We start from the raw sequence: 24,153 nt of genomic DNA on the forward strand, positions 1-24,153 counted from the left end.
ATGGGAGGCTTCTGGTTTAGAGATTTACTAGCTGCTCTGAGCCTTTGACTGTGATGAACAATGTCAGCAGTCTTCGTGGTTATAGCAGTGTGAGTAATATTACATAATTAAGAAAACAACTTGGCCCAAAATGCATCTTTGTCTGTTAATGAAGTTAAATTTTTTTCAAACTTGACAATTGTAGTTGCTGATTTTTTTATTCTTTATCTCTTCTAATTAACATTTTGTAATCAAAACGATAAATTTGTATATTTAAAGTATTGTTATACATGAATTTAGGTTAATTTAATAGCAAGTCATTTAGGAACACGATCTTAGTTATTCTCATTGGGTATACAAAGGGTCCGGGAGTACATAGGGATAGATGCAACTAGTTCTAAGGAGTTGATCTTTACTTTTGCTTGGTCAGTAAAGTATCCAAGAAAATCTAATAACATATGTATTGTGTCACAAGAACAAAATGTGGCAGGACTCTCATCCAAAGAGTATTTCTCCCACGTGCCTTGTATTTTCTTCTTCCCATTGACTCCCAGTGACCTTTTCTATTTTTCTTCTTTCTCCTTTTATTCTTCTATCAAAATTATACTCTTAACCATGGGAATGTTAGTTTATATTTAACCTACATACGCTTAATTTTTTAAGTGAAAAACAGAAACACATTTGTATTGAAAGTGCTTATTTGGTACGAACACTAGATGGCAGTGTTTTGGCAGTCTAGCTTTAAGATGAGCCAGACAAACATACCTTTTACCTGTTAATACTGTCTCTGACATCTAGAGAAATTTGTTAACACACGGAGTCATTTGAATGGAAATAAAATTGCTGAGAAATGTAATTATACACACATATGTGTGTATTTACACTTTTATGAAAATGGAAATAAAATTGGCAGTGAATTATATTTTGTACCTGGAAGTAAATTGCTTTTTATTAGTTATGAGATGTGTCTATATGAGATGGTCATATATTATTTTTGTATTCACCTGTTTTAAGGATTTATTTTATAGTGATATGTTATTTTTATATCTGGATTTAGTGCTTAAATAATTGTTTAAACTTCTTTCGTGTATAAATTGATCATGTATGATATAGACATTCAGAATTCTCCTGAAGCAAAAGTTTATTTCCATTGTATTTCATTTAAATCTAACCTATTCTATAATAAAGTTATAAAAATAGTAACTCAAGGACTCTTTAAAGTTTATTAAAATTCTGGTTGAGAATAATAAATTTATAATAGTACTAGCAGCAATATTGTATTGTAGTTGACATTATTCTGAATTTTTTAATTCTCTATTGAATTTTAAATAAAATTCTATTCATTAACTCTTTAGTCTCCCAAGTAAGTAAAGAGAACATTTTATGTTAATGTTCAGATTTATTGAACTTAAATATGACTTAAAATTTTTTTTTCAGATTATTATTTTAATCTTACCTGGTTTTTACCTTTAGTACAACTTTGCAGTCATTATCTTGGGTCATTTTTAAATTTTTCATTCCAATAAGATAAATGTAGCCCTTCTATATATGCCTGAACTTCGTGGGTGACAAAGCATTAATTCTGGTATTTATTCTTTTCTCCTTTCCTTTCTGCTCTCATCATAAGATAGAATGGAATACATGCAGTAAGTGGGTAAAGTTTTTAGGTATTCTTTCTAAATTTTTAATTTGATCAGATACGGTTTTGAAGACCATTTGTCAGCTTTTAAAGAAATACTATTGTCTTTTTTTCCAGAAATATATTAAAGCCAGGTTATGCTTTTTAATTTTATCTTTTTTTCTTAAAAGAAAAAACTATGGGAATTTCTGAATTATCTGTTTCATTCTTTTTATAGTTCTATATCTTTTCTTACTCATTCTTACCTCCCCCACCCCAATACTGTTGAGTTAGCTAAGAGCAATAGGAGTACAGTTCTTTAAGATTGTCAGAGATATCATTTATACCAAGAAACAGCTGAAAGATAAGAAAATGAGCATAGTTCTTTTTAAAAAACAGTTCTGTGTACCATATTGACAAGTTGCATTTTTCCATAATTAATACCTAATTTCTGAGTGGTTTCATACCTAGTTGTACATAATAAAAAATTTAGAGTCTTTTCAAATTTATTTTCATGTATAAGAACATAAACATTTCATAGCGTAGTTTAATATACAAATATATGTTTTTTCTGTTTGTACCTTTTCTGCTTATGAACTCATGTCATGATACTATGGATACACTTGGAGCTATTTGTTACATCAATTTAACTTTTTGGTCATTAGTCAACAATCGTTTCTTAGAGGTTTTATTTATTGTAATAACATTTAGACAACCTTACTACTCATTTAGGTGTTGTTTTATAAGATATATAGGATATGTCCAAACCAATTGTTTTTCCCAAATGAATTTATCATCAACCAGAAAGCAGAATAATTTAGTTGTTTTATCTATGAAAATTTATTTTGCAAATACTTCATCTGTAATTCACCATAACTGTAGGAAGATGTTTTTGCTATACTGTACTTGTTAAGGTAGCTAACGTTTTATTACGCCAAGAATAGATTTTGGCATATTTCTTCAGATACAGGTAGATATGTGGTAAACTTATATAGTTTTCAGTTATCTTTTTTTTTTTTTTTTTTGAGACAGTCTTGCTGTGTCGCCCAGGCTGGAGTGCAGTGGCCAGATCTCAGCTCACTGCAAGCTCCACCTCCCGGGTCTACGCCATTCTCCTGCCTCAGCCTCCCAAGTAGCTGGGACTACAGGCACCCGCCACCTCACCCGGCTAGTTTTTTTGTATTTTTTTGGTAGAGACGGGGTTTCACCGTGTTAGCCAGGCTGGTCTCGATCTCCTGACCTCGTGATCTGCCCGTCTCGGCCTCCCAAAGTGCTGGGATTACGGGCTTGAGCCACCGCGCCCGGCCTAGTTTTCAGTTTTCTAAAGAGGAGATGTTGTTAATTTTTATTTAATTCTAAAACATTTATAAATAAAAATATTTTAATCTAATTCACATTTGAAGTTCAAAGTCAGTATTTATTTTTTTTCCATGGTTGGAATTAAATGTATCTTTCTCTGCTTAAAATTTCATTTAACAAATATTTACTAAGTGTCTACTATGTTTCAGACATTATCTTGGATAAAGAGAATACAGAAATGAAGATGTGTCTGTGGATTCCACAGCCCTTCATTTGTACTGATACAGCCACCAGATTCTATTTTATACGTTTAGAGTTAATGGTGTATATATGTATTTACTGTGAGGACATATATATGCTGAAGGAACTAATACTTAAATACTTAAAGTGAATACTAATAAGTACTTAAAGTGAATAGTTTTTACGTAAGTAGTTCTTAATATTTGATAACTTAGATATTTAAGTGTCTTCTACTGAGTCATAACAAACCTGTTTGTTGAATATTTCCTTCTGACATGCCTTGAACTTAGTGTTTGAAGCAATGATTGTTTGATATTTATAACTAAATTTTGTTAATACCCAATTAAATTTAGTTATGACGTTGGTGTCAGACAATCTCAAGACTTGGAACTTAAGTTATGGACAAGTAATCAATATTTTATATATGGTCTAGTATATACAGTCTGAGTAGCTTTTCTTAAAAAGTTACATGGCTATATTTGAAATATTCATAAGAGAAAATTGTACTCATGTCCTTTTTTAATATACATTATTTCAAACTACTTTTATAGATTTTTAACCAAAAGCACTTTAAATAAATTTTATGAAGACTTTATCATTATCAAATGTCTTTACCTTGAAAGTTAATTTGCATATTACATAACATTTTGTTTATATTTCTACAAAAAGTAGCTATATTCATGAAACGCTAGTCAGATAACACTAGAAATCTAGTAGATAAAAATATCTAATCTATTTATTAATCAGATGACAATTTGAATCTTATAAACATAAAGAGTAACATCCTAAAATCTAGCTGTAAGATATTTATATAACTTGGTTTCAGTGTGGGCATTATCTTTATAGACATTAAACTTGGTGACTAAAAGTGACAGTTTTCCTTAAAATTCTGTGGATACTAAAGTATTAGAAATGTGAAGAGCTCTTCCTTTGCAATTTCTCTGCATTTCGTTTGTCCTGTACGAACATTCCAGTGTTTCTGTAATATTTGACTGTAATACTTGATGCTATTAAGGTAAATTATGTAAATCATAGAAAATAGCTTGAATGCTAACATTTCCTAATAATCTTACTATGTTTTTTTCTTAACAACAACTGAGATTGTGAGGCATTCCATTCCAAGGATGGTAAAGGAGCCTTACTTAATGCCTACTTCGCTGATGAATAGGTCAGCAGGGATGCTGTTTGATAGAGGCCGACTCTTTTCTAGATGCTAAGAGCGTCACCGCCGTGATGCTCAGTCTCCACTGGTGCGGTAAATGAGATTCTCAAACACTACTACCCCTGGTGTGGACATATTACTGTTCTGCCATCAGACCACTCTGCGTAGATGCCTACTTCAGGAGATTTTTTAAAAAACTGTTTTGGGATGTTTCATGTTTGCAAAGAGTAAAGTTAACCTGTGATTTTTACTAGCTGTACTACTGTTGTAAGGAATACCAATATTAATTATTACCAAGGATACTAAAAAGCACAGCATATTTTATTTTACTGCCCAGGAATGAAAGATTGTTTTTCTTGTTCTCATCTGTAAAAGAACGGTGTTTTCCCCTGCTATTTTCTCATCTTCTCTAAATCTGCTGTTAAATTTCTTAGTGTAATCTCTTTGCCTTTGTGAAAGTATCAGTCCAGCAGTAGGCATTTTTACTGAACTCTAGTAAAATGAAACCAGTGCCTAAGGGTGACATGTAAAAAACTGCCTAAGGGGTTTAAAAATTTACATAAATTATGCTTTCTACTCTTGTATAAAATAATACATTAGTACTTTATTTTTGTGGGTAATATTTTATAATTACCTTTCTCAAAGCTTAGTGTTACTTCCAATAAGTTTACTAAATGTATATCCTTTATTCACATTTTTGGGGAAAATATATTAAACCCCAATAAATTTTATTTAACTTGGCAGATTTTTAGCTGACAACACACAAAAAAGTTTGTATGGATATGTGTTTGCAAATGCATGTTTAAGAGATTCCATACTACTAATATATAGTGGCTGTATAGGCAAATTTGTGCATTAGATAGAACTTAATGACTAGATTGTTTAAATGAGAAGAGTTTTAATAGGAACAGATTAGGAGATAAATGATTTCGAAAAAAATCTTCATTATGGAAATGTGTGGTACTTTTAAAAATACTTCTGGCTGGGCACAATGGCTCATGCCTATAATCCTAGCACTTTGGGAGACTGGGATAGGAGGATTATTTGCGCCCAGGAGTTCGAGACCTGCCTGGGCAACATAGTGAGATCCTGTATCTACAATAAATAAATTAGCTGCGTGTGGTGGTGCGCGATTGTAATCCCAGCCACTCTGAAGGCTGAGGTGGGAGGATCACTTGAGTCAGGAGGTCAAGACTGCAGTGGGCTGATTGCACCACTGCACTCCAGCCTGGGTGATAGAGCAAGACTCCACCCCGCCAAAAAAACAAAATCTATAGAAGATGATTAAAAGACATGTTGGTGCTTAAAGAGGGTTTCCAGTAAGAAATTGTCTTGATTCCTTGTCAGCACACAATGAATTGGAGATTTTTGAAGGAGACTGGCCACACCTGCCCATCTATAGACATACTGCAGTAGCTGGTGCTGCAGAGAAGTCTTTATCTTTTCTCCTCCATGAAAAATTAGGGTTCTTAGGCCCAGGTAGTCTTTAGAACCTGAGTGCTCCCTCACCTTTGGTCACTCTGAATGGTGATGGTTAATTGAATTCTTAGAATCAAAAGTAATCATGCCTCCATAGTTAACAAGAAAGGGAACTAGGTTTACCCAGAGCTGTCTTATCTACTCCCTTGGGGTTAAATGCTGTGTGTATGTTGGTGGCTTTTGAAATACATATTTCTAGCACTTATTCTCTAGTTCTCCATCCAAATTGCCAGCTGAAGCTGAACTGTACCTAGATGACCCATATATGTCACACACTGGTGTGCCCCGAACCAAATCATTCCCTAAATCTTTCCCTGGGTTTTCAGCCTTACCTAGATTTCAAAACTAACCATTTATTAATTCATCCATTACTAAGCACCTACCATGTAGTATACACATTATTAGGTGCTAGAAAAACCAAGATAATATACAGTTTCTGGGTTTTAGTTTAGCTAAATGGAGAAATTATCTCTGAACCATCTCATTTTCTCCCCTTCATTTACTTGGTCAAGTCCAGTCTATTTTTCCTCCTAAATACAAATGTCTCTTAAACATATTCCTTTTTTTCCACCCTCACTGATATTACCTTAAATTGGTAGCTTCCTTATTAGGCAGTTGCACCAGCTTTCTATCTGTTCTCCTTGTCACTAGTCACTTGCTGGTTCATCATCCATACAGTCATCGGCATAAATCTTGAAAAATAAATGTAGTCTTTCTTTTCTGGTTACACTTTTTTTGATGAGTTACATTATCTACAGAACCAAGTCTACATGCAGTAGCATTTATTTCAAGGTCCTTCATAATTTGGCCCCAATTTCTACCCCTTCCTTCATTCACCATATATACCATTCACAATAAGCTGTTTCCTCTCTGAAAACACACTAACTTTAAATGTTTTTATATTGTTGCATATACTCTCCCCTTACAACTATCGAACCCTCTTTTTACGCATCATGGTCCATCTCCCAAATGTCATTTCTCAGTGAATCTGCACTTTGCCTCCCTCCCTTTTAGTTCATTTTCTTCTCTATAATCAGATAATTATGTTTATGCATATTATAATACTAACATAGCACTCATTTTATGTCATTTCCGTTTTATGTGTTTGTCTCCAACTACCCTGATGTTTGAGGGCATAGACGATGTCTATTCATTTTTGTATCTCTTGCACAATGCCATCCATGAACATGAGAGTCATTCATTGAATGACCTCCCATTCTCCTTACATGTAGTTATGGTCTTTGTGGTTGCTAAAGATTTGCAGTCAGTTTGCATGCTAAAAAGTTCCAGAGATTAGAGGCTTTATCTTCAGTTGCTCTATGTATAAACATACATGCTACTTTTTGTTTATCTGAGCCTATTTGAAGACTAGCAAAGCACTCTCCTTTTTTTTTTTGAAATGAAAAATCGTGGTGATTTAAAGTTGAACTGCTTTGATATTTGCCTATTTCTGCCCTGTGCTGCATTTACCACCTCTGCTTTGTGTGTGTAAAAATGTCAGTTGAGCTCTCTTGATACATGCCATGAACCGTCAAGTCTCCTGAATTCAGATCAAATGTGGTGCTTGTTGGGTTGTGTGGAACTCATACACTGACATTTCATGTGTTAAGTTCGTTTATTTAAATAATTTAGTACGTTTCAGATTGTGAAGCTCCTCCAGGACAAGCAGGATAGGATATTTCATAAGTCAGTGGACATATAACAACCTGTGAACGTATAAAAATAATGAGCATGTTAAAAATTAATTACAGTTGTAAATTGATTTTCTTTTGTTGGCAGAAAGAACAGTTTATTAGCCCAAGAACAGGTTCACACTGTTTTTACATCAAGCATTTCCAGCTGAAGCTTGTTAGTGGCTGCCTCTCAGATTAAGGAAAAAAAATCCTCACTGTGGTACATGAACTCCTATTGTTATGACATAAATAATCAGCTCATCCCCTACACAGATGAGAACAAAGGACATAATAGTACACAGAGCAAAGATTAAACAAATATCGTATAACCCCATTTAAGATGTAAATCTACAAATATTGTACACATAAAGAGATTTTCATTTTTCATTTTTCTTTGTGAATGCCTCAGTCACAATGTAAGACCTAGTCAAAGGAAAAGGAATATATACTGTGGCTTATGAGTCAGATAGATTGATTATTTTAAGCTAAGGTGAAATAATGTACATTAAGCAGTGTCAGAATGCTGCTAATGTGTGAAAGCTAGGGAAGTACTATTCTCTTTGATAACAGGATGCTTCTGATTTTTAGGGGATTTGTTTAAACTGAGGAGGACAAAATAACAATTTTTATTTTGAGGAAAAACATCAGTGGAAAACATGACTAAAAACTTAGTAGTAAAACCACTGACTTTTAATACATTTTTTAAAAACAAAAACAAAACTTTGTTCTGTATTTTCTAACATGAAATCTAAATCCTGACTTTGAAAAAGAGAACCCACTCCCTAGGCTACTTTTTTGTTCATTTGAGTTTTATTCATTTGACTTTGAGCTTGACAAAATGGACAAGAAAAGCAGCTGTGGAAAGCAGTATATAATCCCCTAAAATCTGAACATTACTGACAATAGAATATATCTTCATAGGGTGTAGAAACCCAGAAAGGGAGCTATAATTTTCCCACAAAATTTAAATTTACCTAAATAATTAATATGACTTTGCTTGAAAATGATTCTAGGGTTTCAGAAAAAGACCTTTTCATTACCCTTGCTTTTAATGTATTTTAATATTTTATGAGTTGTAGTTGTGAATGTTTTTGTAAAGAAACTGCTTTGGGATACCATCTTCAATGTAATCTAAAAGTTTCTGAATTTAAGAAATCATGCTTTCCCCCAACCTTAAATTTACTTTTTTTTTTTTTTTTTGAGACAGAGTCTTACTCTGTCGCCCAGGTGGGAGTGCAGTGGCACAGTCTGCTCACTACAACCTGTCTCCCAGGTTCAAGTGATTCTCCTGCTTCAGCCTCCCAAGTAGCTGGGACTACAGGCATGCACCACCACACCCAGCTAATTTTTGTATTTTTAATAGACCTGGGGTTTCACCATGTTGGCCAGGCTGGTCTTGAAATCCTGACCTCAAGTGATCCGCCTGCCTCGGCCTCCCAAAGTGCTGAGGTTACAGGTGTGAGCCACCGTCCTTGGCCAATATTTACCTTTTAAAAGTTAAACCTTAAAAACAGCAATTTAATGTTTAATGTAATATATAATCTGACTTATGAAAAATTAACCTGTCATTAGGTTAAATCAGTTCCACATTAATGTTTTACTTTTGTGACATCAAACTCACACATCTAACAATTTTGTTCACAGTATTGTTAATTGTTACTTCTCAAGGTTATTCTATATCCCTGTGGCAGGAGGTTTGCCTATGCTGTATTGAAATACTTCTTTGTCCTTATTGCTACAATTTCATTTAAAGCTTTTTCTTTGTTTTACTTGCATTGCCTGCTCTCCTGGGTTTCTTACTTCTCCAGCATACTAATAGTTATCGCCTTCACTATAGAATACAAGCTGGAGTTGTCATTTCCTTCTTCCATAAAGCTTTCCTAATCTCTTCCAACAAAATTATCTCTTTGTATTCTACAGCTCCTTGTTTGGGGTAGTATATAATCCAATATGGGCTTTGGATGCAGATAGTATTCAAACCCAGTGCTGTTCTTAACCATTGTTAGCTTTGTGACCTTGAGCAATTTACTAACCTCTCTGAGGTGGTGTCCTCATCTGGAAAAGAGAGATTTATTTATAGTAATCATGGGAGGATTTTTGTGAGAACTGAGGATGCACAATGTCTGTCATAGAGCCTGGATACAATAATAAATTCCAGTCCATATACCACTAATTACCATGATCATTAATAGTACTAATTAGTTCCTATAGCTGTCTTTCCCTGACCCCTGCCCCTCAAGTTTTGTCCATATCCTCTGCTAGAACCTGAAGGAAGGAGTGAATGCCAAAATACATAGGTGTCGTTCTCAGGAATTTTGAAAAACAGCAGAAGAAAAGATAAAAGCACATAGACTCATACTGGGGTTCTTTATTCACAGTAGCAGTAGTCTTGGCAAACCATTTTCTAATCATCAACACCCAATGTGAAGTATTATTTTGGCTAAATGTTTTTAATATGTTAAGTATTCTTAAAATGAGTGCTTAATTTAAAATTTGTTGTTACAGCTCTAAAATGTTTTCTAGTAAACCTTTAGCACGACATATGTGTTGTATTATTTTTCATTAGGACTTGTGGATTAAATATTTGGGAACATTCATTTGTGTGGGTGACTGACTAGGGACTGATAATGCCAATTGTCCTTTTATGATGTCTCTTTCCTCATCTGTTAAGTGAGGTATTGATCTCCAAAGTTTCAAGTCCTGATGGGCAAGCTCAGAATTTTATTGTGCAATTATTTTTATGTTGAAAATTTTATATTTAATACATTTGAAGTGCAGTTGGCTTTTATAGCCCCAAAACAAATAAAAACAACTTTTATCATCAAAAAAATATATAAAGTAAGAATTTGGAAAAATAGAACACTCAGGTTGGGATTTATATAGTAATACTTTTGCTATAATCTTCCTTTGCTATAGAGGAAGGAGTAAGTTTTAATAGTCACAGGTTTGTGGCAACTTTGTAAGGACCTTTATGGACTCACAGCATGAAACCAGTAGCTACAAATCTTCCTTGAGTCTGAGCCCCAAGTCATAACTAATCATCTGCCTTTAGGAAAGATTTAAAAATACTTACAAATAAGGGTTAAAAACTGTTTTTATTTTTATAAGTAGATTTTTGTAGCTTCATAGCTGCTTAAAACACTTTGAGATAAAATTTATTCTGAAAGTTTTCAAGGTATTTCTCAAAGTCATCTATATTTTGAGTACATTATTAGTGTTTTATTTTTTAATTAAGCTTTTTTGAGATAATTATGGATTCACACACAGTTGTAAAACATAATATGTACCCTCTCTTCCTTTGTGTCCTTTACTGGTTCTCCACAATGGTAACATCTGGCAAAGCTATAGTAAAATATCACAACCAGGAAATTGACATTAATGCAATCTACTGATCTCATTAGATTGATCTCATTAGATCAGTTGATTGATCTCATTAGATCAGTTGATTGCATTAATGTCAATTTCCTGGTTGTGATATTTTACTATATTCCCTACTTCTATATGTATTCTTTTGTGTACATCTATATATATTTGGTTATATGAAATTTTATCCTGTGTATAGTTTTGTTAATTCACCACCACAGTCAAGACTGGTTCCATTATCACAAGGATTCTCCGTGTTACTCATTGATGACCATACCTTCCTGTCTCCCTCGCCTTCCCCAATTCCTGTTAACTGCTAATTGCTATCTCTAGAATTTTGTCATTTCAAGAATTTGTTTAAGCATAATCATATAGTATATAATACTTGGGAATTAACTTTTTTGAGTCAGGATAATTCCTCAGATTCATCCCAATTTTTGCATGTATTAATAGTTCATTCCTTTTAATTACTGAGGAGTATTCTATGGTGTAGATGTACCACAGTTTGTTTAACCATTCACCTGTTGAAGGATATCTGGGTTCTTTCCCGTTTTTTGGCTACTACAATTAAAGCTGTTGGGAACATTTATGTACTGGTTTTTATGTGAACATGCAGTTCTCTGGGATAAATGCATAAGTACAATTGCAGGGTAATACGGTAATTGCCTGCTTAGTTTTATAAGGCATATGTGTTTTACCACTTGAAGTGAAGTATGGAAACCATACTTTAACTTTCCCACTTTTTCAGATACTGTCTTGCGTATCAAAAGGTGTTAAAATGTTTAATCAAATGTGATTTAGAAAACTCATGAGGAGATATTCTCTTGTATTTATCCAGAAATCTGCTGTTTCCACTGTTCGTTCTTTCACTTTTATTATTTTCTTTTGTTTGAAGAAATTCCTTTTGCTCTTCTTTGAAGATCAACTGCTAGTGACAAATTCTCTAGTTTTACCTAGTTCGAGCATGTCTTTATTTCCACTTTATTCATGAAGGATAGTTTTGCTAGATACAGAATTGCCAGTTCTTTCATCAGGATTCCTCTTTAATCCAGGGGAGGAATGAGCCTACCTGGGTAGCCTTTTGTTGCTGAGTTGTGGATTGGAAAGTGCTGGACTTGGTTCACCTTTCGCTCTTGGGTGGGGAATTCTAAGACTCCCGCCCTCTATATTGTTTCTGTAGCCCTAGGGTCCGTAAGCAGCCCACCTACTTCTTTCTAGCTTTCAGAGTCCTCTTTTGGTCACCTCTTATATTATTTCCAGGATTTATAGTTGTACTTAGCAGGAAAGAATAACAAATATGAATCTATGCATCATCCTGTCTGTGTGGGAAATTCTTCTGTATTTATCTTTTTTCTAACCCTCTGTCTAGGCTGTTTGTTCTTGAAATGTGTTCCATGGTAATTCAAAGCTCAATTGAACAAGAAGCTTTCTATAAATTAGTGCTAAAGAAAGATTACAGAATGTTTTACCACTATTATTTGCAGAGCTTTTTTTCCAACAGAGATTAAATCCTTCTAAATCATTAATTTATTTACTGCAAAGTATTTCAATTTATTATTCCATGCTGGAACTAGAGACTTTGTGTAAATCACTCCCTGCATTCGGGGACCTAACAACAGGAATGACTGTTGTGTATCTCTTTTCTCTAAGTTACAGATGTGTCACTGAATAAAAAGGGTCAAAGTTAATATACTTAGCCATAGAAGACTATGTTAACTCTCTTCTGTGTATCTTCCCATTCATTAAAATTGTCAGGCGTACTCTCATTATGGATTTCTACAAGTTTCCAAACTAAGAAAGCTATTTGTCTTATCTTGGCTTTCAGCAATATTTACTGTCCCCCAAAGACCCCTGTATCCCTTGGTTGCCCATCCTGTTCTGTGTCTTTTTCCTTTATAGTACAGGTCTCAGGCAGTTATATGGGAAAGGCTCTGCCCCACCTCTCCCTTATTTATACATATACATTCATACACATGAAACTGAGACACCACGATGAATCTGAGTACTCACTGTCTAGAGACTTTTTGTCAGGTCCACGCTGACCATATCAGACTATGTAGGTATTAATACTAGCCTAGAGATTTGAGTTCATCATATTGTCATGAACATTTAAAGTGGAGCAAGGAAGTAAATAAATATTTTTTCTGATCCTATTCATTATTTATTTATGAGACAGAGTCTCGTTCTGCTGCCCAGGGTGGAGTACAGTGGCATGATCTTGGCTCACTGCAACCTCCACCTCCCAAGTTCAAGCGATTCTCCTGCCTCAGCCTCCTGAATAGGTGGGATTACAGGCACATGCCACCACGACCGACTAATTTTTTGTATTTTTAGTAAAGACAGGATGTTGCCCTGTTGGCCAGGCTGGTCTCGAACTCCTGAGCTCAGATAATCTGCCTGCCTCAGCCTCCCAGTGTGCTGGGATTACAGATGTGAGCCACTGCGCCCAGCCTTATTTTAAAATGCACAGTACCTAGAGTAAGTCCTTAAGAGTTTCATGGATATGTAGTTGGAAATAAAAATTAGCTAATTTAAGGATTGGATAATAGAGAGGAAGGTGAATATTCTGCTATTTATGCATGTATAGAAATAATTTTTAAAGTTTTATATGTATTTTTCCAGAAGTTTTCATTTAGTAAGTTAATAAACTAATACGTTTGAGATTCAAAATGTTGACTCCACTAATTAATCTTTGTGCTTGATTTTGTTTTCAATTTTACTCTAGCAAAATTTTAATAAACTGGGAAAGTACCTTTAAATATTTAGTACATTTGTTCACTCCTTTTTATTATTTTTTTTTTTTATTTTTATTTTTGAGACAGAGTCTTGCTCTGTCACCCATGCTGGAGTGCAATGGTGCGATCTCAGCTCACTGCAACCTCCACTCCCTGGGTTCAAGCATTTCTCATGCCTCAACCTCCCAAGTAGCTGGGATTACAGGCGCGCGCCACCATGCCTGGATAATTTTTGTATTTTTAGTAGAGATAGGGTTTCACCATGTTGACCAGGCTGATCTAAAACTCCTGGCCTCAAGTGATCGACCTGCCTCTGCCTCCACCTCCCAAAGTGCTGGGATTACAGGTGTGAGCCACTACACCTGACCTGTTCACTGCTTTATGTAATAGATATTCTCCTGAATATCTGAATAACAAAAGACTGAAATGAGTTTTTTTAATGTGAAAAATCACGTTCTAATTTAATTGCTTTTTTTAGATTTAGTTCTTTTAATGTATTAGCTTTTCCTAAATTAGCCCTACCCGTAAAAAAAAACTGATCAGTCATCTTATTAATATTCTGGAAGTGCCTTTTAGCTGCTACATCTTCAGCTGAAGTGATATTATATCCTTTGCACAATTTACATGATTAATCTAGCCATGGAATCCTGGTAGAACTGAAAGTGACTTCAAGGACCTGTTTGTTCCAACTTTCTGCCTTTGGACATTTGTTATAACTAATGTGCTAAAAGTAACAAACTGCAAGGCATCTGAAAATATTCTTAAGACCCTAACTTAACTATATTAAAGACAGATTTTTTGTTTTTCTCTGAAAAAATTGTGGAAAAAGTAATTTAGCATACAGTTTCAATTAAAGAATCTAAATATGTGAGTGTTTGAATTAACAGGAAAGTATCAGTTATGAGAAATATAAGGAAATGTCAGTGGCAAAGTACAAGGTAATTAATGTTTTCTTCTGTATTAAAAAAAGTACTAAGGAGAACTGCCTTTAATAATAGAGTTCAATGCATGATTTTTCAAATAGCTGTTACTAACCTATTTTAGCAAATGAATCCCTCACAGAAAAATAGAAAGGGTTGAAGTTAATATACTTAGCAATAGAAGACTGTGTTCACTCTTTACTACATATCTTCCTATTCATTAAAATTTCAAGTCTACTGTCTATTATAGATTTCTACCTGTTTCCAAACTGGGAAGGCTATTGAATTCGTCTTGTCTTGGGTTTTAGCAATACTTACTCTCCCCAGAAGACTTCTGGATCCCTTGGCTGTCCATCCTGTTCTGTGTCTCTTCTCTTCATAATACAGGTCTCAAGCAGTTAATCTTGTAAGAGATATGAGCTCAGGGCCTGCATTTTATCATTATTAAGTGAACCTTTCTTTAAACCTCATTTCATGTCTGTTTTGTCTGATGTTTAACATATTTTCATCATTGTTCTTTTTATTAGAATTTGTGTGACATATCTCAATTTTGTCCTTGACCTTTAACTTTCACATATGCTTCCATTTTATATGTATCTTTTTTAAACAAAATGCAGTTTGATTTTTTCGGTCTTTTTATTTGAAGCATTTCATTTACTTTTAATACAATTGCTAATATAATTTTGTTTCTGTTATCTTGTTTATGCCATTTGATGTACCTTATTTTTTTTTCTCCCATTCTGTAGATTGCCTTGTCATTTTATTGGTTGTTTCCTTTGCTGTGAAGAAGCTGTTAAGTTTGATGTAGTCTCATTTGTTTATTTTTGCTTTTGTTTCCTGTGCTTTTGGCAGCCTATTGAAAAAATCATTGCCAAGACTAATGTCAGAAAATTTTTTTCTCTATGCTTACTTTTAGGAATTTTATTGTCTCATGTCTTACATTTAAGTCTTTAATCCATTTGAATTAATTTTTGTGTATGGTGTAAGATAAGAGTTCATTTTTATTTTGTGTGCATGTGGATATCCAATATTTCCAATACCATTTATTGAAGAGACTATCCTTTTCCCATAGTGTATTTTTGGTACCCTTGTTAAAGATTAATTGACCTTATATGTGTGGTTTTATTTCCAGACTTTCTGTTCTGTGGATCTGTGTGTCCATTTTTATGCCATTACCATACTGTTTTGATTACTATAGTTTTGTATTAATAATATACTTTGGAATCAGGAATTGTGATACTTCCAGCTGTGAAAAATGCCATTGGAATTTTGATGGGGATTGCATTGAATCTGTAGATTGCATTGGTAGTATGGATATTTTAATAATAATAATTCTTCCAGTCCTTGAACACAGGTATCTTTTCACTTATTTGTGTCTTCTTGAATTTCTTTCATCAATGTTTTTTAGTTTTTAGTGTATAAATAATTCACCTTCTTGATTAAATTTATTCTTACATGTCTTATTCTTTTTGATGCTGTTGTAAATGAGATTTTTTAAAATTTTCTTTTTTGATAGTTCATTGTAAGTGTATAGACATGTTTGTTGATTTTTGTATTCTGCAATTTTACTGAAAGCATTTATTCTAACAGTTTTTTGGTGCTCATTTATAGTTATAAATATTTAGAACATCCCTGTGTGGCTGAAAGATTATTACGATGATTTTTAGTTTTGAAAATTGAGGTCCACAATGTTTAACTGACCAATCTGAAGTCTACTGCTAGCAAGTGGCAAAAGATAGATCTTACTAACTTTGAATTTTTTTTTCTCTTAAACTATGTTCTCTCTCTTCCGAAATTAGAAGATTAAGTATGGAATCCAAATGGGCCCAGTGGTGAGAATGGGAATGAGATAATTGGATGATCTTAATACCTTAAGTGACAGCCAGACAGCTCCACCTCTACGGTGGATGCAAACTTGTAGCATATAGCAGATTTCTAAGTTAATGGGCAAAGAGTCTTGCATCTTAGTACTAGAGGCATACTATTGGGTTTATTCTATTGAATTCTCCCTCTATGACTATTTTGCAGATCATCCTAATTCTTTTAGAACACACTCTTTTCAGGCAAGAGTATAATACATCTGTTAGATGTGCACTCTCTTAGCTGTGATCACAGCTTAGGCATGTTTTTAAAAAGTTTTGGAGTTGGAGTTAGGAGATTTAAGTTCTAGTCAAGTGAGTTTCTGGCACCATCCAGTAATTATCACTTTGAGCAAGTTACTAAACATCTTAGTTTTAATGTTGGTTAAATTAACAATGTGAATCTAGCAATCTTCTAATGCAGAGGTCAGCAAACCTTTTCAGTAAAGGGATACATAGTAAATATTTTAGACTTTGCAGGCTAAGAGGCAAAATGTAGGATATTATGTAGATACCTTAATAAGTAAGAGAAAAAACTCTTGTTACCCTGCACCTCATTTGCCTGGGGTAAGTCATCCCACATGGTGGGCATGCTCTGGGCTCTGTCATCATCAACTGGAGACATTCTTGGAATAAAGCAAGAAGGGGCCTGGTGGGCGTAACAGACAGGGTGGCCACCATGATCCTTTTCAGTCTGTCACAGTGACACCCAGGTTCCTATGCACCCTTCTTTCCTCCCAGAGAACCTAGCTGCCTCAACAAATTTCAGAGGATTGCTAGTATGCAGATCACCTTCTGTGATCCTCCAAAAACAAAACAAAAAACTGGAAAAACTCTGTAAGTTGGAAATAAAGGAGGACTTCCAAACTAGCAGAAGAGCCAAAACAGAAATCAAAATGGACATTCGAATTAAAAGGACTATAGAACTACTTACAAAGTAGTAAAAGTAAAAAGAGATAAGAAAATATAATTACAACAAAAGGTAAGAAAGGAATGAGAAAAAGGAAAGGAAGGACAAATAGGTCAATGTAAAGGTAGAAAAAAAAATTTAGAAAATTGTTAGCTATATTAAAAACAAATGGGCCGGGTGCAGTGGCTCAAGCCTGTAATCCCAGCACTTTGGGAGGCCGAGACGGGTGGATCACGAGGTCAGGAGATCGAGACCATCCTGGCTAACACGGTGAAACCCCGTCTCCACTAAAAAATAAAAAAAAAAACAACTAGCCGGGTGAGGTGGCGGGCGCCTGTAGTCCCAGCTACTCAGGAGGCTGAGGCAGGAGAATGGCGTAAACCCAGGAGGCGGAGCTTGCAGTGAGCTGAGATCCGGCCACTGCACTCCAGCCCGGGCGACAGAGCAAGACTCCATCTAAAAAAAAAAAAAACAAACAAACAAACAAAAAAAAACAAGTGGAGTCTATGTATGGTCTTAATGAAAGGTAAAAGTTGTCAGAGTGACTATAAAAACAAAATCCCACTATATGTTATTTACATGAGAACTGTTTTAAATTGAGAAAACATGAACCTTGAAAGTAGAATCATGAAGAGTAACATAAGAAAAAGGCAGAACACATAAAGGAATGCTAATATAGCTATATTAAGATTAGAAAAAAATACATCGTAAGCTAAGACATTACTGGAGAAAAAAAGGGTTATTATAATGAAAAGGTTTGTCAACAAAACGTAATTTTAAATCTGTATGTACGTTACCTAGTAACGTAGCTTAAAAAATACAAAGCAGAAAAAGATTCTGTGATAACGGAAGAATTTTAACACCTGTGTCAGTTTTGATCAGGCAGATTTTAAAAATGTAAGATTTAACCATACAAATAATGTCTGTTACGTATGTGTCTTATGTAATAGACATATATGTAACAAAGCAATAGACATGTAACAAAGCACGTAACAGTTGCAAAATACATATTCTTTTCAACACACACACAGAATATTTATAAAAGATATTTCAAGTTGTAACCTAATTATTGATACTGAATTAGAAATTAAAGTCAGCCTTTTGAATGCAGAGCTTTGTATTTTGATGTATTAATATAAATTGCTTTTCCAGTTGAAATAATGTTTCATATTTACTGAATATAGGATTTTCTCTACATAAGATACTCTATATATTTATTATCTGTTCACCCTTTGATTTGTTAGTAAAGTAATCGCAGACTGAATACTGCATGACAATTTTCCCTTCAAAATGGTAATGGGAAATGTAGTGTAGTAAGATGATCATGGATTCTTGAATTCTTGCTAAGCCAGTAGATCTGGAATAGGGGGAAAGTTACTTAAGATCTCTAAAGCTCATCTATTTAAAAAAAAAAAAAAAGTATAATAATGTCCACCTTGTGGACATGAGGGTAATGAGGAATAACATGAGATAGTGTGTATAGAGTACTTAGTACCAAGCAAATTACTACTGCTATTAGTGTTTTTATTATTCATAGGATGTTTACTTAGCATCTGTAAAGTATTAGTCCCAAATTAAGTGAACATTTTAATTCCTAAGACATATGATTAGGTATTACACATCACGTAACCTAAAACTCTTATTCATATTGCCACTGAATAGTTACAGGTAACTAAGTCTCCAAATGTTATCTTACTGCCATTGCTGGCTCTTTTTCCTGCTGGCCTATGGGAGATAAAAATAAGAAATTAGGAGAAGACAATGGGCACTCAAAGAATTTCAGTTCTTAGATCAGCTTCCTTTCTTAGATTTCAAAGAACTTAATATTTTAGTTGGCCTTATGAATGTTAAGTGATTTTGTACTTTAATTTTGACCTATCAAAATACACTTTTGCTTTTACTAATAATCCTTCTGGTGTTTTCCTGAGTACATGATCAGCAGTAAGTTTTAAAGCAATGGTTGGGTGCGGTGGCTCACGTCTGTAATCTCAACACTTTGGAGGCTAGGTAGGTGCATCACTTGAGCCCAGGTAGGTGCATCACTTGAGCCCAGGAGCTCAAGAGCAGCCTGGGCAACATGGCAAAACCCCATGTCTACAACAAGTACAAAAAATTAGCTGGGTGTGGTCGCATGTGCCTATAGTACCAGCTACTCAGGAGCCTGCTGTGGGAGGATCACTTGAGTCTGGAGAGGTTGAGGCTGCAGTGAGCCATGATTGTGCCACTGCAATCCAGAATGGATAATGGAGTGAGACCCTGCCTCAGGAAAAAAAAAAAAAAAGAAAGTTTTAAACCAAGACTAAGCCCAGTTCTGAAGGATGTATTTCTTATCTTTTATCTAACCAGCTACCCAACTCTTAAAAGGGCCTAAATCCATATTATAATTGTTTTATTCCCAAAGGAGTATAGATTTTGTATTCTGAGTTATTTAGATAGAAATTCTGTAAAATGTTTAGAGAAGGAATGTGCTTTATTTGCAGCTTTTAAAGGTTTGGCAGTCATGTGTCTGAGTCACTAATGAAACAAAGCTGTCTCTAGTAGAATTCTTAAGGACTGATTGTTTGAATCAGTTGTTAAACTAGGACTCTTGGTTGGGCTGAGTGCAGTGACTCACACCAGTAATCCCAGTGAAGCAGGAAAAGTTCCCTCGTCCCCCTCGCAGGGGTAGTGGCTCGCCTCTTCAGTGTCCTGGGGCTCAAACCTCTAATGGGAGCATGCTCACGGACAAGTTGTGGAGCTCCCACCCCACAGCAGCATCTAGGGATGAATGCTTACAGCTCCTGAAGCCCCAGTGGGTGTGTGTTACAGTGTGCTCTTTTAGTTTTGCCATCTGTAGGTGGCTTGTGTTAGCTCAATTAGACCCTCTGCCGTATCGGAAGGAGAGAGGGCTTTCTGTATCCTGAGTTCTTGCCTTGGTGTACCGAAAAATCAGATCAAATGTGGGCTTGGAGAATGAGTGCGAGGTTTTATTGAATAGTGGAAGTAGCTCTCAGCAGATGGATGGGGAGCCCGAAGGGGGATAGAGTGGGAAGGTGGTTTTCCCCTGAAGTCTAGCCGTTCTTGGCCAAACTCTGTGTCGTCCCACCATAGATGGCCTGCTGGCATCTGCAGGTGTCTGCCGGTATGTTCCTCTCGCTGTCCAGCCGCTTGTGTGTTCTTCCGCCAGTGTATTCCTCTTAATGTCCAGCCGCTTGTATCTCTACCTGCTAGGGTCTGGGGGTTTTTATAGGCACAGGATGGGGGCGTGGCTGCCAGGGTGGTCTTGGAAAATGTAACATTTAGGCATGAAAACTGAAATGCCAGTCCTTACCTAGGTCTGTGGGCACAAACTTGGGGGTGGAGCACTAGCCAGGGACCACGCCCTTCTCTACCCAGCACTTCCCTGCCTTCCCCTCCTGTATCACCGACCCTTTGGGAGGCCAAGGCAGGAGAATCACAAAGCCAGGAGTTCAAGACCAGCCAGGACAACACAGTGAGACCCTGTCTCTACAAAACAATAAAAAAATTAGGTGTGGTGGGCATGTGCCTGTAGTCCCAGCCACTTGGGAAGGCTGAGTTGAGAGCACCACTTGAGCCCAGGAATTTGAAACTCCAATGAACTGTGATCAAGCCATGGCACTGTAGCCTGGGTAACAGAGCGAGACCATATCTCTAAAAAAGAAAAAAAAAAAAAAAAACGAGGACTCTGACAACTAGTCCTAGTTGTCAGACTAGTAAACATGTACAAATTTGTGTTTACAGATTGCAAAGTAGTCATTTTCTTTGCAGACGTTTTTTGTGATTCAGTTATGTATCTTTATCAGACTATAAGATGTTTCAGAAACAAAAGTATTACATAATCTTATTAAAACAGTGTCTTATAAAAATGTTCTCTTTTAGATTACCTCTCTAGTGACCCTTCAGCTGTTAACCCTGGTTGGCCATGACGATCAGCTTGATGGACCAAAATATAAATGCACAGTGTCTCTAGACTTCATCAGAGCTATTGCAAGGTAAAATGTCTTGAATTATGTAAATGAGATACTAAATATAAAAATTAGTGTTTTCCTAATGTAATGTCATTAGTCATGACATTTAAACATGAAAAAAATCATGTATTTAAGTGCCAAGAATGAATAACCGCTACTATAGAATGAACTTTCTCAAATTTACAAATGACATATAATTGGGAGAAATAGCTAATATGTTAGAGGACAAAAATCAAGATTGTGAAAGACCTTAATAGGCTGGAATAAATGATCCCATAGTAGCAAGGTAAGATTTAATGGACAGTTGGCTACAGAAAACTCTATTGTATTGAAATAAGATGGGAGAAAGCTGACTTAAGTCCTAAATTTTTTAGCTGACTACAAGGCTTTAAAAATCCTGACTTAGGTAACACTGATAGAAATATAGTGTCTAGGTCAGGGGATATAATCATTCTATTGTGTGTTGTCACAGGCAGATCAAATCTGGTGTGCTGTGCTGTGTTTAGAGTTTTCAGAGAGACAAATGGATACATGCTGAAGGGGCACAAGGAGAGTGGTAGAATGAGGAATTGTGTCACGTCCCTGACTGAAGGACAGAGTGTGAGAGAAAAGCCTTAGGAAGGACATGTGAACTGTCTTAAGTATTTCAGGGGTCTGTCATGTGCAAAATGGATGAAACTAATTCTGAGTAATTCTAGAGTGTTAGAAGCTCTGGGGAAGAAAGTATATTTGTCAAAATGAAAGCTGTCTAAAAATACAAGTTTCCTTACAAAGAAGTGTACTTAGTGTTATGGAAAATGTTCAAACCATTTATATGAATAAGTGACTTCATCATACGGTTGCAGCTGGATAACAATCTGTCAGGACTGTAATGGAAGAGGTGATGAGTGTGTAGACTGGCAGGTTGAACAGGGCATTCCATAGACAGTGTGTTCCTAATCTTTTTGAATATGAAGATTCCATTTTAGCATCCTTTAAAAATTAGTCATAAAAGTATTTACATATATTTCAAAATTAACAGTATATAGGCATGAGACATTATTTTTTCCAGCCTAAAACAGTGCTTGATATCAGTATAGATTTGCAGATCTCCTCTGTTGATTAATTTTACAGCTTCTTGAGATTCTGAAGTCTATAGGTTGGCAGCTTCTCCCTGAAGCCTCTTCTGAATTAAAAGTGCTCTGAAAAATAAATAATAAATTAGTGAATGAATGGCCAGATGCAGTGGCTCACACCTGTATTCCCAACAGTTTGGGAGGCTGAGGTCGGAGGATTGCTTGAGGCCAGAAGTTCAAGATGAGCCACAACGTAGTGAGACCCCTGTCTACAAAAAAATGTTTTTGAGTTCTGTGATAATATGATGCAGGTATTTACCACATTTTTGTGGCATATAGGCTCTAAAACATGAAGTCAAGGGTTTTAATGTTTCATTTTAATAAAACCAGGCAAACTTTTACACAGAAAATTGAGCAGAAACTTATTTTTTAGTGTGTTAAGTATGATCACAAAGCAATTACTTCCTTTTAAAAAGCAATTATATTGGAACTTCTGTATCTAAGAGCCTCTATCCAAGGCATAAATTTGGAGGGAAGCCTGTTTATTTCAGGGATTTTATTATTACTCTGAATGTTAGGTTGTGCCCCAACATAATCATATGCAAAACAGAAGTTTGTGGGTTCCTAATATAGTGAATCTCCATTGAATCAGACTTAATTTGACATTCCTTTAGTGCAGAGCATCACAGTGATGGATGCTCAACACTTCCAGAGACATGCACTTTCATTTACCACCTTGCAAGCAAGAACTTTAGACCTGGAATCTTGGCATAGAACTTGGGGACTCTGTAACTTTCTTTTGTTTTCTTTACTGTTCTCTACTTCCCATGGGCAATATCCGTAGAATGAGCACCCACTCCTCCCCACAGCTGCCCTCTTCCATTCTCTCATCCCCGTGTTTTGTACTTCGTTTTTGCTAACTTTACCTTTCATTCTTTCCCTCCCTCCCATGTGCCCCATTCTTCTAATAGTCTTCCTCATTGCCTTAGCTAAAACCTGATTCCTTCTTTGGGATGCTGCTTCCCCTGGACTTATCTCTAGTTGTAGCTATGTATTTTCTCAAACCCTAATCCCTCAGGGTTGGAGGTCATTTCAGTGCCATCCTTCCTGTTGCCACTTCCAGACTGTTACTGCCCCCAACTTCTTATAAAAATGTGGACTTCCTTGAGACCCATGCAACCTGGCTCTATTTCCCTATTCTCCTTAAGACTGATTTTTGTCTCCCCAGCCATTCCACTTCATGTGTTGAAATAATAGGGCACCTGGTATCCAGACTTCTTTTCTACCTGAATTTTTTTTTTCTTTTCTTTTTTTTTTAGATGGAGTGTCTGGCTGTGTTGCCCAGGCTGGAGTACAGTGGTGCGATCTTGGCTCACTGCAACCTCTGCCTCCCAGGTTCAAGCAGTTCTCCTGCTTCAGCCTCCCATGTGGCTGGGATCACAGGCACACACCACCATTCCTGGCTAATTTTTAGCAGAGACAGAGTTTCACCATGTTGGCCAGGCTGGTCTTGAACTCCTGACCTCAAGTTGATCTGCCTGTATCAGCTTCCCAAAGTGCTGGGATTACAGGCATGAGCCACCGCGCCCAGCCTCCACCTAAATTCTTGACTCTGTTTAAACCACAAATTCTAATGTCTGCGTTCATTCTGTTCAGTCTTCACTCTGTTTCACAGAACAAAGTTGAAACCCTCAATTGAGAATTGAGCTACCTGTGTTGGTGTCCATCTTCTCTTACTTTCCTTTTTCAGCAGGATGGGTTTCTTCTTCCTAAGGTGGATTCTTTTACCTATGCTCTGAATTCCATCTCCTCCACTATCCCAGAACCTCTGTTAGTCTCGGCTGTTTGTCCTCTCAGTGGCACCTAACACTGTTGGCTACTGTGTCTTTCTTA

The 24,153-nt window shown here is 35.7% G+C and overlaps 1 protein-coding gene across 3 annotated transcripts in view; it reads left to right on the forward strand.

Annotated features, from left to right (window-relative positions):
• Nucleotides 1–24,153, forward strand: part of ORC5 (origin recognition complex subunit 5) — an 84,058-nt gene that overhangs the window by 46,416 nt on the left and 13,489 nt on the right. Inside the window, exons 13-14 of one of the 3 annotated variants that reach the window (XR_004183182.1) lie at nt 1,607–1,625; nt 21,117–21,229. Coding sequence is in view for 2 of the 3 variants with exons in the window: in XM_009203599.4 (XP_009201863.2) it covers nt 1,611–1,625; nt 21,117–21,229 (128 nt within the window). In the remaining variant the exon portion in view is untranslated. The remainder of the gene's footprint in view (nt 1–1,606; nt 1,626–21,116; nt 21,230–24,153) is intronic. The other 2 variants (XM_009203599.4, XM_003896439.3) reach the window with 2 other exon arrangements.

This window comes from Papio anubis, chromosome 4, assembly GCF_008728515.1.
Source record: "Papio anubis isolate 15944 chromosome 4, Panubis1.0, whole genome shotgun sequence".
Taxonomy (NCBI): Eukaryota; Metazoa; Chordata; class Mammalia; order Primates; family Cercopithecidae; genus Papio; species Papio anubis.